This window comes from Kwoniella europaea, chromosome 2, assembly GCF_036810445.1.
Source record: "Kwoniella europaea PYCC6329 chromosome 2, complete sequence".
In the NCBI taxonomy this organism is placed as follows: domain Eukaryota; kingdom Fungi; phylum Basidiomycota; class Tremellomycetes; order Tremellales; family Cryptococcaceae; genus Kwoniella; species Kwoniella europaea.
Window position 1 is genome coordinate 2,863,740 of NC_089488.1, and position 15,661 is coordinate 2,879,400.

Consider the following 15,661-nt stretch of genomic DNA (forward strand, 5'->3'; position numbering starts at 1 on the left):
TTCTTTTGCAAACCCAACAAACCAACAAAAACAATCAAGATGAAGTTCACCGTCGCCTTCGCCCTCTTGTCTGCTATCGCTTCGTACGCCGCTCCTGCTAAACGTGCTGTTACCGACACGTGAGTTGAGCCATTCTCTCATTCTCTTGAAACGTGTCCTTTTTCACTGTCACACACCTGAATGACTAAACCGATCCTTCTCTTTCCTCCAGTGACATTCTCCAGTATGCTCTTACCCTCGAACATCTCGAGAACGCATTCTACCACCAATACTTAGGTCAATTCGATCAAGCCGCTTTCCAAAAAGCTGGTTACCCCGACTGGGTGAGTACTTTTCTTCCCACTTCCACTACATCACCATCTATCTACCCTGCATATCTATGTACGGTTGCTGATATTCTGTTGTTTGGCTATAGGTCCGAAACAGAATTGAGAACATCGCCGAACATGAAGCTCAACACGTCGCCTTACTTTCCGGTGCTCTCGGATCAGCAGCTACTCAACCTTGTTCATACCAATTCCCAGGTGTCACCGACCCCGCTTCGTTCCTCGCTACAGCCACTTTGATTGAGAACGTCGGGGTATCCGCTTACCTCGGTGCCGCCTCTTCCATCGTTGAGAAGGCCTACGTGACCGTTGCTGGATCCATCTTGACTACTGAAGCAAGACATCAAGCTTGGTTGTACTCTTCCGTCGAGAAGGGTCCAGCATGGTCAGGTCCCGAGGATACCCCCTTGGACTTTGACGAAGTTTACTCTATCGCCAGTGCCTTCATCACTTCTTGTCCATCTACCAACCCCACTTTACCAGTCAAGGCTTTCCCTGCTCTCACCATCGCCGATGACGGTACCGTCTCTACCAGCGCTAGCACCGACGGTGCTTTTGTCCAAGTCATTGCTGTGAGTCATACACCATCCTCTATATATCATGATAATTCAGCGGCTGATATTCTTGCATCGCTATTAGGGGTTGACCACCAACACCTTCCCAGTCGTTAACGGTAAAGTCCAAGGACTCCCCTCAGTACAAGGTATCTCCTATGCCGTCCTTACCTCCCAAGGAAACACCACCTTGGTAGGAGACGATAACATCCTTGCTGGTCCTATGATCTTCAACAAGCCTTTCAACTCTAAATCCTCCAACCCCGCTCCCGCTTTTTAAGCGATAGCTTCGGTACTGTGTAGGTAACAGTCAGATAAGATGGACAATACAGACAGAATTTTCATTTGATTAGACTGTAGCTTTAGTTAGCCCCACGGACAATCATCTTTTGTCTTCTTTTCGCTCGTCTTCGTTAGATAGGATGTAGAATTATATGTAACATCATGTATAAAATGTCCTCTACAGTGTGGTTCGGTCCATATCTAGATGGGTTGATCCTATGACTGACTTTGTCTACCCCATCTGTGCTCCGGTAAAGATAACCGAGGGATACACAAAGTTTCCCTTCACTCGTTCCTCAATTTCTCAATCTAAATTTAGTCTAGTGATCTAGCTGAATTCTCTTAGCTCTTACCACCCGTCGGACAAGGTATCTCATTCATTTTCGAGCATATCGGATCATAGGTTTTCGAGGGACCTGCATGCGTCATGCTGTGTCAAATCGGAGTATGATCCAATGGATCAAAGGACCTAAGAAGATGGCTCGAAGTATAGTGAATGAAGTATGAATAGGTACTGAAGATGATCATATCGAAATACGTCAGCTGACATCAGATGGTTCGTTGGCCAAATGCATATATAACGCTGTCCAGACCATTGAAGACAGTCTGACCTCTTGTAATTTCCTTCAACCTCAACTTACAATATACGCCAAGTGTTCAGCTGCAAACCAAAATCATATCACAATGTTACCACTCTTCTTACTCTCAACTGCGCTAGCTGCTCAAGCGATCAAATTGCCCAGACAGGAATCCGAAGTATCAGGCGGACAGCCAGTTTACATCGCTTGTGTGCTCGATACCAAGATCCCTTCGTTAACTCAGAGCGTAGCTGTCAATGCGACTAGTAGAGAGGAGTGCAGTGTGAGTGATGTTTTTATCAATACGAAAGTAATCCGTTGTCTAGAGATCTATACTGACTATTCTTCTTCTTTTCAGTCATCATGCTCTACTCAATGGGATTTAGCATTTTATAGACAAGATACATCCGAATGTTATTGTTCTCCTTCTGGTGATGCACCCACACCCGATGAGGTGGTTTATGCGGTAGATGATTTGGGTAATTGTAGATCCCAAGATGATGCTTCGGTAGGTCATTGCTCACTGATTCCTCATTCACTAGTACCTCGTTCATGTCTACCGCATTGTAAGGTGTAGAGCTGACTAATACTTGAAATACAGGTCGAATACCTCCATTCATCCTATACTCTTCAGACATGTAAAATCCCACCGATCTCTACCCCTTCATCAACTTCACTTTCCACCTCATCTGTAGGATGTCTTGACAGTTGTCCAGAAGGTACTCAGTCTATCTCGGTCCGACCGGAATATGATGGTACGACAGACGAGTTCCAATACGAATGTGGATGTTATGATTCACCTGCGGACCAAATTGAAGGACAGAAGATGGATTGTGGATTTGGTATTAATGCGATTTACTCAAAAGTATAGAAGGACAGAACGAGACGTCAAGTATAATGATCCGATTTCACTGTATCATATTCCCAATTTACTACATATAATCAACGCATCGTCCATATCCATATAACATACATACGTATAATGCATAGATAGATCCGTGACAACCAGCCCGTCTCTCATGTCTTCTCGGTCATCCGCATCTCCAAACCGAGGCAACATCCTCTTGTGCCTAGACGCGTACAGTGAGTGACAAGGAACAGTAATGTTGGATTTCTCATTGATCAATTGTCATTCATTCCTACTTTCACCATCCTCAACTTTCATTCAACACCTGCAACAGGGTCAAAGGGTCAAGTTTGGTGTCCCCCTCAAGAGAGACCGAACTCCAATCTGCGTCAGTCCCTTCAAACAATACAACATGAAGGGTTCTCAATTCCTCTATCCAGCACTACTGAAAACCCTCATCGTTCCTCCCTTAGTCTTCTCATCATGTCTCCACCTGTTCGCTCTGAACCAGCTGCAGGCAATATGGAAAATTTTAGGATATATCCTCTCATTTCCTATCATCTATATAATCCGCTCGCATATCTCGGTTTACCTGTCCTCCCGAAGAGCGAGATTGATGGGATCAAGGGACATACCTAGAGTGAAGGGACGCTGGCCATTGAACTTGGATATATTAGTAGATTGGGCTAAATCCGGTTCAGAAGAGGAAGTAGCTAGGATGATGGTTTTGTTGCAGAGGAAATGGGGGAGGACCTATAATACGAGAGTATTAGGTGAAGATCAGGTAAGTGAAGTATCTATTACCTTTTCGTTATTTATGAAGTATCTATAAATAATTAAGATCAAGATCGAATACTGCTAATTGACACTGGATTGACTGACTTATGTTTTGTTTTGGGGCTCATTAGGTAATTTCTTCAGACCCAGCAGTACTGAAACATGTATTAATGGACGATTTCGATAATTTCGTCAAAGGTGAGAAATTCAAAGATAGAGCGGTCGATTTCTTAGGTGATGGGATATTCAATTCCGATGGTGATAGATGGAAATTTGTAAGTGATCCCTCTTCTTTCCTTTTAGGTCTAGGCCTAGATTTCTGAATATCTCATGCCGATATGATTTAATAGCACCGATCATTGATGAGACCGTTCTTTCACCCCGCTCACATCTCCCCTAAACTCTTTACACCTTCCATACGAGCATTCCTAGATGAGGTGCCATCTGATGGAGAAGGTTTTGATGTACAAAAGGAACTGGGGAAATTGGCTTTGGAAATGGCCATCTTATGGATGACGGGTGAACATCTCTCTTCAACCACTTCTTCTACTAAAGTGGGATTGGAAGGGAATAAGGATGAAGATGAGGACTGGGCGAAATCGAAAGATAAATTGGCAGATGCGATGACTCAAGCTCAGAGGATAGTAGGGAAAAGAGTGAAAATCGGGACTATCTGGGTGAGTGTCAATTCCCCTGTCACTTTCTCATGTGTAACTCTGCGAATGTACATCTTGGCTTCTATTCCTCTGATTGAGTGATGTAGCTTACAGTCATCATTGGTAATTCCATATGTATAGCCTCTGTTTGAACTTACTCATGATCCGCTTCTCGAACCGATGAGAATTATACGGACATTTTTCGAACCTATCATCGAAAGGGCGATCAAGAGGAAGCATGATCGACAGAATCTCATTGACGATGATGAAAAGCAGGATAAGGATCATCTGCATTTGATCGACCGTCTGGTAGTTGCTACTGATGGTATGTTCCCCTTACCTCTTCTACCAAAGTGAAGCTTGTACTCATACCGGTGATATATGCAGATATTAAATTGATCGAAGATCAATTGATTAATACCTTACTTGCTGCCAGAGATACCGTGAGTTCATACTACAGATCTCCTGGCTGTCTTTGCGTATATGTACATACGATATTAGTTGGAATTTGACAAGAAATGCTGATATTTCATTATAATCATAGCTCGCGTCATGTTTGACTTTTTGCGTATATGTATTGATCCTCCATCCAGAGGTGGGATCAAAGCTTAGAGAAGAGATTAGGTCAATAGTAATAGCTGGAGAAGGAGATGGGGATGGGGAGATAACGAAAGATGTGATTAGGGAATTGAGGTATAGTATGTCTGTCGGTCCATCATTGACCATGATCTTGAACAATACTAACTAAGTAGTCTGGTTGAATTGTGTATAGCTCGAGCATATATCAATGAGGTTCTAAGATTATATCCACCAGTCCCACTAAAGTGAGTTCTCACATCTATCTATCGACAGTATATACCGATAATCATGGTTGTTGAACAATAGTATCAGACGTACACTCCGACCATCACTCTTACCCACTTCTTCAGGTGGCCAACCAATGTACATGCCCGCCAATACATCTATCATCCTAGCTTTCATACTGATGCAGCGTGATGAGAAAGTCTGGGGAGACGATGTGAATGAATTCAAACCTGAAAGATGGTTGAATGACGGATTGGGGAAGAAGGAGAGAGAAGCGTTTATGAGTTGGAATTATGGTCCTAGGATGGTGAGTATCGACAGTTCGACTACAATAACAATTTTAATCCTCAAAGAGATATCGACATCGAGCTGACTGATACTTTACCTTTTGTCATTTGTCATTTGTTATCGGTTATTGGTTATTGCGATATTTAGTGTTTAGGTCAACCGTTCGCTCTGACCGTAACTCATACATTCTTGATCCTCTTCTCACGTCATTTAGACAAATTGTCTTCAGAAGGGAAGAAGTTGGATTTCGCATTTGATTCTCAACATGAGAATACCTCCATTCCTTCTTTGTGGACGACGGTGGAAGGATGTGATGGACGAGCGAGAGGTGGGAAGGATAGGATGTGGGTAGTCGCTGATGTGGTATTGGCTATCAAGGTGAGTTATTATCATATTGACGAATCTTTCATGACACTGTTTTGGGAATGATGATGAAGAACCAACAATGGAATTGAGCTAATAATAAAATCACTCTAATAGGGTGGTTTATGGGTAAGATTCGATCCTGTAGAGACGAGACGAATAGACGAATAGACGAATAGTGATCGATGACATGAACAAACGAACAATATGACAAATATGATAACTTTTGTAAAGTACCGGTGATGTGAACTGAAGAATTCAGTTGTATATGATGAATCACTTTGGTACACATGTATATGATATACTATGCATTATGAATATCCCTTGTGTTTATGATTCCTCTACTTCTTGCTCTGGTATACCAAACATCCCTTTAACGCTCTCCCATAGTTTCTCATCACCCTGTTTCCTCAATCTATCTTCTACCTCTCTGACGTTTAGCCATGCGTGGGAGGTGTAATTTGATGAAGGTGTGAGAGTTGGTTGACCTGCCAGAATATGACCTCGGAGGAAGAATGTCTGAAAGCAAGAAGAAGAAGAATCAACATCCAATCTACTATCTTCGATCTGAGTTATTTTCCTGCGTATGGAAAAGCGAAAAGAAAGATAGAAGGGCCAAGCTAAATTCGATAGACGGTTTAGTTCCTGACTCACCCTCTGTTCACCCTCTCTGACCACTCCAACAGGTTTCCTAGTTACCAACCAACTATCCATCCCTTTCCCATCCAATTGTCCATTCGGTCCTATTATATTATCATTTATAGCCTCGTCCAAACTCTGTAACCTCTCTACAATCGTACTTGGAAATACCCATTTCTTCTTATCTTTACTTTGTAACAGACAGTAGACTTCTTCTTCTGGATATCTTTCCAAACTTTTTTCTCCCTTTCCATCCTTTTTGTCCTTTTCTTCCCAATGATTTCGAGGTAAGATTTCATACTCTGTTTCAGGTGGTATATCACCTATATTATCTGGTTTACCACCTGCCAACCTCTCTCCGTAGATTTCAGTCTCGTACTCGTGTTCTGCCTTTAGGTATCGTCGGAGGGGTAAAGACCCTGATTTGAAGTAGAATTCAGTAGGGAGAGGTGAAGATAAGGAATGTTTGATGGATCGAGAATAGTCGTAGTACGTTTTTTCAAGTTCTGTAGGTGTTGGTGTAAGGAGAGGTGCACGAGAGAGAAGGAGTGAAGCTATTATTGGAGGAGCATTTGAAGATGAGGATGAAGGGGAGGAAGAAGAAGAAGAGGAGAATCGCTGGAGAGCTGATCGTACATGGAAGGGAGAAGAGATGTAAGCTATCTTCCACGACATGCTGGCAAGAGATAGCTTACCTGCACTTCTTATGGACAACGAGGGCCGTATCAGTGATCGTGATCTGGGTGCGAGTGACATGGTGATTGCTGTGGATGCTATGATAGATACTTGTAGTAATCTCGAAAAGATCAACGAAAACATCGAGAGATCCGAAATTTCAACGGGCAGAGCTAGAGGGTCAAGAATGGCCATGTTTATATGGACCACCCATTTAATGTTTAACAATCACCTCCACTATAGCAGCAGATCTATCAAATAATCAAAATATAACTTACAACTTATCCAACATGCATGTTGCCTCTATGTTCCTCATCGCAGACATCCATACTCATCCATACCTCATACCCTCTCAAGATCATCATCGCTCTCACTTTGTAACAGTATATCTGCAAGAGCATACACCATTCGGACCATATATACCCAGAGCAGAGCCTTCGTGCTCTCTTCGTCTTTCAGCCAAACTCACCACTCATTTCCACTTTCTTCATCCATTCGATCTCTTGTATCATCAGCTCAACCTCAAGCATCATCATCAACTGCATCTTCCAGTTCCCCAAGTCCTATCAGCTCTTCAGACAACAGCGAATCAGATATACCTGACATACTATCCCGATTCAACCATCGATTAATCTACTTACGCAAGACACACAGCCAGCTCGAAAAAACCATCATGTCTTCTCCTCCTACTACCGCTCCAGCTTCAGCCAAAAATGGACCCTCACCCATAGAAAATTTCCAAGAATACTTACCGCACTTGACACAAGCTTTAGACAATCTGACGAATCACGCTGCGAACCTTCCCTCCAAATCGGATTTATCATTCCACCGAACGCTCGACAAGAAATTCGCTACGGATTTGGATAGTGCGAGCGAGAGGATACTCAAGTTGACTGAGAGGTTATTGGACCTGGTGGATAAATCTCAACAAGCGCAGAAGAACCCTAACCAATTGCCGAAAAGTGATCAGGTGAAAGTTGCCAAAATCAAAGGGAAAGGTAAAGGGACTATCAACAGACGGAAGTTGGGTGACGAAGATGATGTGGTTGATGGATTTAAGCAGAGTGTAGTGGCTGTTGTAGACGGACTGCTGGAAGATGCTGTAAGTGAACAACTCTTCTTGGCATTGTTCGATAGGAGCGACATCCTACTGACTTGATCTTACGCATAGGACTCATGTCTTGATGAAGCCAGTGGACAGAAGAAGAAAGCGGCCATCGCTGTGAAGCCTCATCTAGCTGCTCAAGCAGGTCAAAAAGTGAGTCATGATACATATGGCTTCGAGCTTCTACTCTTTCAAAGCTGATATGTACACTTTGATACAGCTCCCCGGGCCATTTTCCAAGCAAGCCGCCCGATTACCTCAAAACATCCTTCACGCTTCTGATATACCCAAACCTCAATTACTCTTCCACGAGCCTATTGACAATACACCTACCACATCACCTTGGAGACCCAAACTCAGCAGTAAACCGCACTCGATGGTACCGTTGGATTTCGTCCCGGCCTTAGACTATAGTCTAAGTATGGAAGAGGAACTGGATCCATCCAAGGAATATTGGAGGAGAGAAAGAGAAATTAGATTACGACAACATCCATATTACTACGAAACTAAACATCTCCCATATCCCACTTCACTATTTATCAACTCTCCTCCGATCAAACCGAAGTCATTCCAAGATACCCCTTTCCAATTTGTCGATACACCCGAACAATTAACGGAATTGACGGAGATACTGAAAAAATCGAAAGAGATTGCGGTAGATCTGGAACATCATAATATGCGAAGTTATTCTGGGTTTACATGTTTGATTCAGATTTCAACGAGGGAAGGGGATTGGGTGATTGATGCGCTGAAATTGAGGAAGGAGCTAAAAGAAGATAAGTTGGGTGATGTGTTTACGAATCCTGGCATCATCAAGGTGAGTTGGATCAATACACCGTAGTGTACTATTCTTTCTTTCCCCCATTACCGGGTAATCTCGCAAGTCTTTCTGCCGCGTATGGTCCTATGTCTTGCTGATCAGATCCGTTATCGACAGGTATTCCATGGTTCAGATAGTGATATCGTATGGTTGCAACATGATTTCGAGATCTTCGTTGTCAACCTATTTGATACGTACCATGCTACGGTCGTCTTGCGTAAGTGACTGCTCACCGATTACATGCCAGTCTTGTGTGAGACATTATACTGAACCTTCTCCTCTGGCTGTAGAATACACGCAACGATCTCTGGCCAGTCTACTGAAAACATACTGCAATTTCGAAGCTGACAAGCGATATCAAATGGCCGATTGGCGTATTCGCCCTTTGCCAGAAGGGATGTTACACTATGCTCGATCGGATACTCATTTCCTTCTTTATATCTATGATAACCTTCGAAACGCATTGTTGGAACAATCATCCAGACCACCTTCACCTGATCCCAATGGGAATCCCGTGATTGAAGTTACTCGACGAAATCCCCAGCAAGCTATGAGAGAGGTATTGGGCAGGTCGGAAGATACCGCTTTGAAGATGTACGAAATCGACGAGTATAACGAAGAGACTGGAAAGGGAACGGGAGGATGGATGGGAGCAGCGAAGAAATGGTTGAACAAAACTGTAGTGGATGAAGAACCTGGTTGGGTATGGAGGAAGTTACATGCTTGGAGAGATAGATTGGGTAGGGAGCTGGATGAAAGTCCGATGTGGGTTCCGTTTTTACTCATTCTCTATGCCATTTTATGCAATGGAAGCTGACTGTCGATGATTGTGCCCGCAGCTATATCATGCCCCAAGATATCCTTAAGAACCTAGCATTACTCCGTGGGACCGCACCAATCTTGATCAAACAAGCTATCAACCCTGATCGAGCACCGATCGCAGCGGCTCGTTTGGAAGAGATCGGTGAAATTATCAAACAGGCCAAAGCAGAATGGCAAGCCAACCAACTTGAAGAAAGCCAGAAAGCTGCGGCGATAGAGGAAGTCGCTCGAATCAAGAAACAGGGCATTATCCAGAAACAACAGCAGAAGATGCTTGATTCTCAACCTAAACCTATTCCAGATGTTTGGGATGCTATCACTGTTCCCGCTCCTTCAGCCACTACTTCATCATCAACGAAGTCAAGTAAGACTTCTGGATTGTTCGGTACGACGATCAAATCTTCTTCCTCTTCCTCTTCGACTTCAACCCCGTCATCATCCAAGGTAGTGAACAGTTCGAAATTGACATCGTCTCTATTTGGCTCGACGATCATCCAACAAGGTAAAGGTAGAAAACCCAGAAATATCAATAGGAAGAATAAGGAGTTATCACCTGGTTTTGAGAATGTACAGAACTCTATTCATGGTGAATTACAAAGTACGAAACAAGCTGTAGAATCGATTGTTCCTGAGCAAGTACCATACGTACCTCCCACTGAGAGAGGTGCGAACATGAATGAGAAAGTCAATGGGAACAGCTCGACAACGACGATATCGAAGACCGAAGATAAGCAAGATCTTGCGACTGAAGCTCAACCAGTGCCTATACCCGTGAACAGCAAGAAAGAGGAAGGAGGTATAGTGCAAGTCAAGAAATCACGTAAACCCAAACGTGAGAGAGGAGCATCATCGTCTTTACCTTCTACTTCGGGAGTTGGTGGTACCAATGGAACCGAGAATGTGAACGGAGGGAAGAAAGTCAAGTTGGATACTACTACTGATACATCGACACCGAATGGAAATGGGGAACAGGTGACCAAAACGAAGAAGGAGAAGAAGACGAAGAAGGTTATCAAACCTGATGAGATTCCCGAATTCGATTATTCTTCTATGCCGAATATACTGGACCAACCTGATAGTGCGTTGGGTAAGGAGGGTAAAGAGAAGAAGAAGAGGAGGAAAGATAAGAAGGGCGGTAATGGTGGTGAGTACATTTTTCCAAGTAAAAAACATAGGACTGAATAAGCTCATGAACTATATAGGTATAGGTGCGATCGAAGCTCCTACATTCGGAGCGAGAGCAGCAAGAGATCTGAGTCAACCTAAAGGAGGTAATAAGAGTGGGACGTTTACTTGAGGGGATGGAGTGTAGACGGCATGGTCTATCTACGGTTATGTCTACATCTATATCTTGTGCATGCATACATAGCTTTGCTCTGTGGTATTGATTGGTACCTGTGATCGCATGGATATAGAATACAGCAAATCATCGAAAACTAAGCTGTAGAGCATATAATTTCAATGACGTGTTCTCACGTAAGTTGCTGTATTATTATTTGATGACCGATATCGGATATTGAGAGATGAAGCGAGTGAAGTTGAGATCTAGATTTTGGAATGGAATGGATTCGATTGCACACTAGGAATATAACGATATATAACGAAATCAATCAGGGTGACGAGTTCACATGTGAGAAAAGATTTTGTAATTGTTGTAAATGGGGATTTGACTCCGCTAACAGCCTGTTAGCCGGTTTGTAATGCGCACTGTCCTAGGAAGGGGATCCGAGGGTTAGTAACCTTAAATGGTTAAATGGTTCAATTCGCATGTGGTTTCGTGGGATCATTTTCATTTCAGGGTGTACTGTATTTGTACTTGGATGTTAAGGTATGCGTACACGCTACTTGCAATGACTCGTATGACAAACACAATCAATCGTACAAATCAATTTGATCATCATCTTTTTAAATCATCGTAAACTACCAATCACCAATTGGCATTACATACAGCGAAAAGTAATGAGAAGAAGAGACGAGATGGACAATACGATGAATCATCCATACTCCACCTACACTTCACATCCACCACCAACACTCAACGAGCCGGGATCAAGCTCAAGCACGAGCACGAGCAGGTTATATCCCCATCCTCACGAGTATGGCCCTGGGACAGGTCATAGGATAAGTCCAATGCCGATGGAAGGATATGAGAGTTCGGATATAGAGGCGAATAACCCCAAATCTGCAAAGAGGAAGAAGAAGGATAATGCTGGGAGTGGGAATGATGAGAGGATCAAGAAAACCAGGCAGAGTCGTGAGTTCTGTGTATACGCGAAAAGGTGAAAAGGGGAAGTTGGCTGATCATTAGAATGGATCTCCATCGGGTGATAGAATCTTGTGATGGTGAGTTGATATCCTCTGCCATCTACTTGAGGCTGGAATATAGATGGACGTGATTGTGTCCCGATGACAATGGGAAATATCGTTGGGAAAGAGTAACGAGGATAGAAGATCTCATTTGCATGACAAACTAGAGATTTTAAGGCATAGACGAGTCTTTCTCCTCGTTTCTTCATGTGAGAGTACTTCAGGATACTAACACTGTAATATTCCTCTTCATCATAGCATGTCGAGCGAGAAAGTGAGTCTTTAGATTGCCCCTTGTCCTAAGACCAACAAGTGCTAATTCGCAATGTCATTCTCAACCACAGAGTCAAATGCGATAGACCCCCTCCGAATAGTACGAGATCTTCAGTCGCGCACAGAGATATATGCTCCCACTGCGAACATCTCGGATTGACATGTCAGTGGACCATTTCCGCAATTTACAAAAACAATGTAGAATGTCGCTCATCTGCTTTGATTTTGCAGGTACATTCGATTACAAGCCGAAAAAGAGAGGTCCACCGAATATGTGAGTCCCTTCGCTCTGGTCAATGACATATACTCATCGCATAGCCTGGCTGACGAGATACACCGCCAACAGGTATATGAGAAAAATGCAGAATGAACCTGAAGGAGTATCGACCGAGTCTCCTCCTCCATCATCGACTGACCCACCACCACCTTCTACGACCCTAGCACCCGGTATGCCCGACCTGTCATATCCTGCGCTTGCTAAGCCCAAACCTCAAACGGACATAAACGAAGTGACAGGATGGGAACCTACTTTAGCCAGTGCGAGCGTGGGTGGTAGTGGTAATGTCACTCCTATTCCGATACAGGATCCAACCCAAGTTCAAGTTCAAGCTCAAGCTCACTATGGCGGAAGACATCCCCATCCACACGGTCCACATGGTCACCTACTTCATCCATCATATATTGACGTTCCTCGTTCGGCAACTTCCTCACCTGATCATCCTCGGCAATACCCTTTACCTCATGCCTTACCCCCTGTCAGCCATAGTGCACATCCTCAAGATCACATACGTAATTTTAGTGGAGGAAGTACGAATGGTACAGGTAGTGCGTACTATACATCACCTCAAAATAGCATCAACAGTGCGTACCCTACACCCATAACCAATTCACCTGTAAACGCAAGACCAGGAGCAGGGGGGGCAACAAGACCATTATATATGTATGTGGAACATCGACCCAATCCTCAAAATCCTATCGAAAAGATATTACCCCGTCATTTACTATATGAAATTATCGATCTCTATTTCGATTATATTTATTGTCTTATCCCATGTCTTCATCGTCCGAGCTTCACTCATGATTTGAATGTGAAAAGAGAAGAAAGACCAAACGAGGAAGAATGGACTTCTCTTGTTTTGGCTATAGTCGGATCCACGTTAATCCAATTACCAAGAAGTTTCGTTAGAATGTCAAGGAAGGAAACGAAAGATTTGATCATAGCTTGTAATTCAAGAATAAGAGATTATGTGGTGACAGATTTCCCGGCCATCACCATCAACAGAAGTGGGTTTCTTATGTACAAATACCATATTTACGAAGACTTATGCTGATCATCTCGTACTGGATAGCTATCATTTTCTATCATTGTTTGTAAGTCATGCCTTTCTTGCCGCTTCACCAGCCCTCCATTCCGCGCCAGACTTGATCCAGCTATACATCAATCATGTCCGACCTGTACTGACGATCTTCTCATATAGATTCATGACACGTGTTATGGGCGGTATACCAGCTGGAAAAGGTCTATTCGGAGCGCTCTACGCGTATTTGTTAGCTCTAAAGGCACATGAGGAGAAGGTGAGTGGTGAATGTTCCATTGACTACCATCTCCAATCGTATTTTTATCCCGAGGAGGAGATGATATGTATCGTATGATACTCCGTCTTCCACCATCAATCCATTGGCCTTCGATACTGTCGCTGTCCTTCGAGCCAATATGAGCAAGAAGTACTGTTAACACTTTGTTTTGTCCTCAGACATATGCCTTGCTCAATCCCTTGAACCGTGTCTTTCTGAGGCGATCCTTTTGGTTACTTTACGGTGCGGACGTAAGCATAGCCTCTTTAGAAGCTATACCGGTCTTCTTCCATGAGGATGATTGTGCGGACGTGGCTTTCCCTGAAGAACTGTACGTTTGAACGATGACTTGATGCATACACCATACGGTGAATTCGATGAGCTGACTGGTCGCCGTATCGCTGTATCTGGAAATAGGGACGACGAGTATATTTCGGAACAAGGATATCTACCCCAACCTGAAGGACATACTTCAATATTGTGTGGTTTCAACTACATCAGTCGACTTCATAGAAGTGAGTAAGAACTTTTTTTGGCGTAAATAGATAGATTCGTGTACTGACCGCTGAGAAATTCTGCAGTAACCGGTCAATTGCTTGATAAACATCGAAGAGATAAGAGGAAACCACCCAGCGGACTATTATTGCAGATGAGGTTGAACGAGGTCAATGATCTGTATGAAAGGACAATGACATTGATGGATCATTGTCCAAAAGCTTTGAGATTGGATTACAGATCGGGAAGTAGATCTGTCCAGTAAGTGATGCTACTACCTACAACCTACATGAACGAAAAAGAAGGCTAGGCTGAATGATGTCTGCATTCGGGTCAGATCACTCTCACCTGGCTGGAACGCAAGAGCCAAAGACGATATCATGGCTATTTTCTCTGACCCGAATTACGATACTGAAGTCGTCAAGGATCATTTCCTGGTTCAACAAGCTAATATATACGTCACTCAGGTGGGTTGACGTTCATTATTCTTTAATATCATGATAAGTATTAAACACCCGCACCCGCCCCTCCGTTTCGTATCTTAGCTAACTTGTACGAAATGCAATAGCAACATGTCCGATTCATGATCCTCCAATATCGAGATGAACTACATGAATTGCAACTGGCACAAGAAAGGGATAATAGCAATCAAGCCATCAACGAAAGTATAAACCAACCTTGGATCCGTCGTAACTCTGCTGAAAAGAACGAACATGGTCAACAAGAGAAAGAAGAAGTTATGGTTAATTCAATCGCAGAGAAAGATGAGGTGGTTTGCGATTTGTTGGCTATTTTGCAGAAAATACCTTTGACCGTTTTGGGTGGGTTTGTCGTCAGAAATCATTCCTCTGTGGAACTTGGCTGCACTGTACCTTGCTTTGTATTTGTATTGTAACTGATTCCTCGGGTTTGAATCGAATATCGAATAGCCGTGAATAGTCAGCCGATCGTCCAGAAAGTACAATTTGTGGCTTCTACGTTATTGGACAGTCTGGAACCGTCTGCGAATGACGGTAATGAAGAATCAGCTTTCAGACCTGATAATCAGATGATACCGACTGTGTTGGAAACTAGGACGCAGAAAGCTCAAAGGAATTTGTGTGAGTGTTCTCCCGCTCTCCTGAAAATGAGAACAGAGACGAAAGAAAGAAAGAAAGAACAGAGCTGATGATTCTCGTATGTGTTGATAGGGCAATTCTTAAATATCTTATCGGATATTGAAGGGTTGTACTCGCTTGAAGATGATTGAGTAGCGAATGATCAGGTGGAAAGCGGAGCGGAGCGGATGAATGATGGACTTGCCGTCAAGCTCGAAAAATGTGAATTAGTGATGGAGGTGATCTGTTGAACATTCATCATATTGTCTTGTGTTAGTTTCATGGTCTAATTATCATTTGAAGGACTTCCAAATGGAAATATTTGAAGAAGAATCTCATGTTTGTATTCATATGTATACTGTATTACAAGTCCCGATC

The 15,661-nt window shown here is 43.2% G+C and overlaps 6 protein-coding genes across 6 annotated transcripts; 5 read left to right on the forward strand and 1 right to left on the reverse strand.

Annotated features, from left to right (window-relative positions):
- Window positions 1–39: 39 nt before the first annotated feature.
- V865_007424 (uncharacterized protein) lies at window positions 40–1,160 on the forward strand (the record flags this gene model as incomplete). Its single annotated transcript, XM_066231171.1, has 4 exons — window positions 40–119; window positions 212–323; window positions 416–898; window positions 966–1,160. The coding sequence occupies 4 exons, from the start codon at window positions 40–42 to the stop codon at window positions 1,158–1,160; spliced, it is 870 nt and encodes a 289-aa protein (XP_066087268.1).
- A 686-nt stretch (window positions 1,161–1,846) lies between these two features.
- V865_007425 (uncharacterized protein) lies at window positions 1,847–2,611 on the forward strand (the record flags this gene model as incomplete). The annotated part of the gene is made up of 3 exons (XM_066231172.1): window positions 1,847–2,023; window positions 2,099–2,248; window positions 2,342–2,611. The coding sequence occupies 3 exons, from the start codon at window positions 1,847–1,849 to the stop codon at window positions 2,609–2,611; spliced, it is 597 nt and encodes a 198-aa protein (XP_066087269.1).
- Window positions 2,612–2,999: 388 nt separating this feature from the next.
- V865_007426 (uncharacterized protein) lies at window positions 3,000–5,646 on the forward strand (the record flags this gene model as incomplete). The annotated part of the gene is made up of 10 exons (XM_066231173.1): window positions 3,000–3,371; window positions 3,496–3,639; window positions 3,715–4,041; window positions 4,162–4,345; window positions 4,408–4,463; window positions 4,565–4,718; window positions 4,793–4,844; window positions 4,906–5,131; window positions 5,260–5,490; window positions 5,593–5,646. 10 exons carry the CDS (start codon window positions 3,000–3,002, stop codon window positions 5,644–5,646), a joined length of 1,800 nt encoding a protein of 599 aa, XP_066087270.1.
- A 159-nt stretch (window positions 5,647–5,805) lies between these two features.
- On the reverse strand, window positions 5,806–6,870 carry V865_007427 (uncharacterized protein; the record flags this gene model as incomplete). Its single annotated transcript, XM_066231174.1, has 3 exons — window positions 5,806–5,994; window positions 6,130–6,740; window positions 6,810–6,870. 3 exons carry the CDS (start codon window positions 6,868–6,870, stop codon window positions 5,806–5,808), a joined length of 861 nt encoding a protein of 286 aa, XP_066087271.1.
- Window positions 6,871–7,462: 592 nt separating this feature from the next.
- Window positions 7,463–10,833, forward strand: V865_007428 (uncharacterized protein; the record flags this gene model as incomplete). The annotated part of the gene is made up of 7 exons (XM_066231175.1): window positions 7,463–7,891; window positions 7,961–8,047; window positions 8,115–8,711; window positions 8,832–8,931; window positions 9,005–9,479; window positions 9,554–10,680; window positions 10,739–10,833. 7 exons carry the CDS (start codon window positions 7,463–7,465, stop codon window positions 10,831–10,833), a joined length of 2,910 nt encoding a protein of 969 aa, XP_066087272.1.
- Window positions 10,834–11,525: 692 nt separating this feature from the next.
- On the forward strand, window positions 11,526–15,435 carry V865_007429 (uncharacterized protein; the record flags this gene model as incomplete). The annotated part of the gene is made up of 14 exons (XM_066231176.1): window positions 11,526–11,790; window positions 12,102–12,117; window positions 12,188–12,279; window positions 12,348–12,390; window positions 12,463–13,400; window positions 13,466–13,487; window positions 13,595–13,691; window positions 13,871–14,022; window positions 14,109–14,206; window positions 14,273–14,447; window positions 14,524–14,653; window positions 14,755–15,007; window positions 15,116–15,286; window positions 15,377–15,435. The coding sequence occupies 14 exons, from the start codon at window positions 11,526–11,528 to the stop codon at window positions 15,433–15,435; spliced, it is 2,511 nt and encodes an 836-aa protein (XP_066087273.1).
- Window positions 15,436–15,661: the final 226 nt, after the last annotated feature.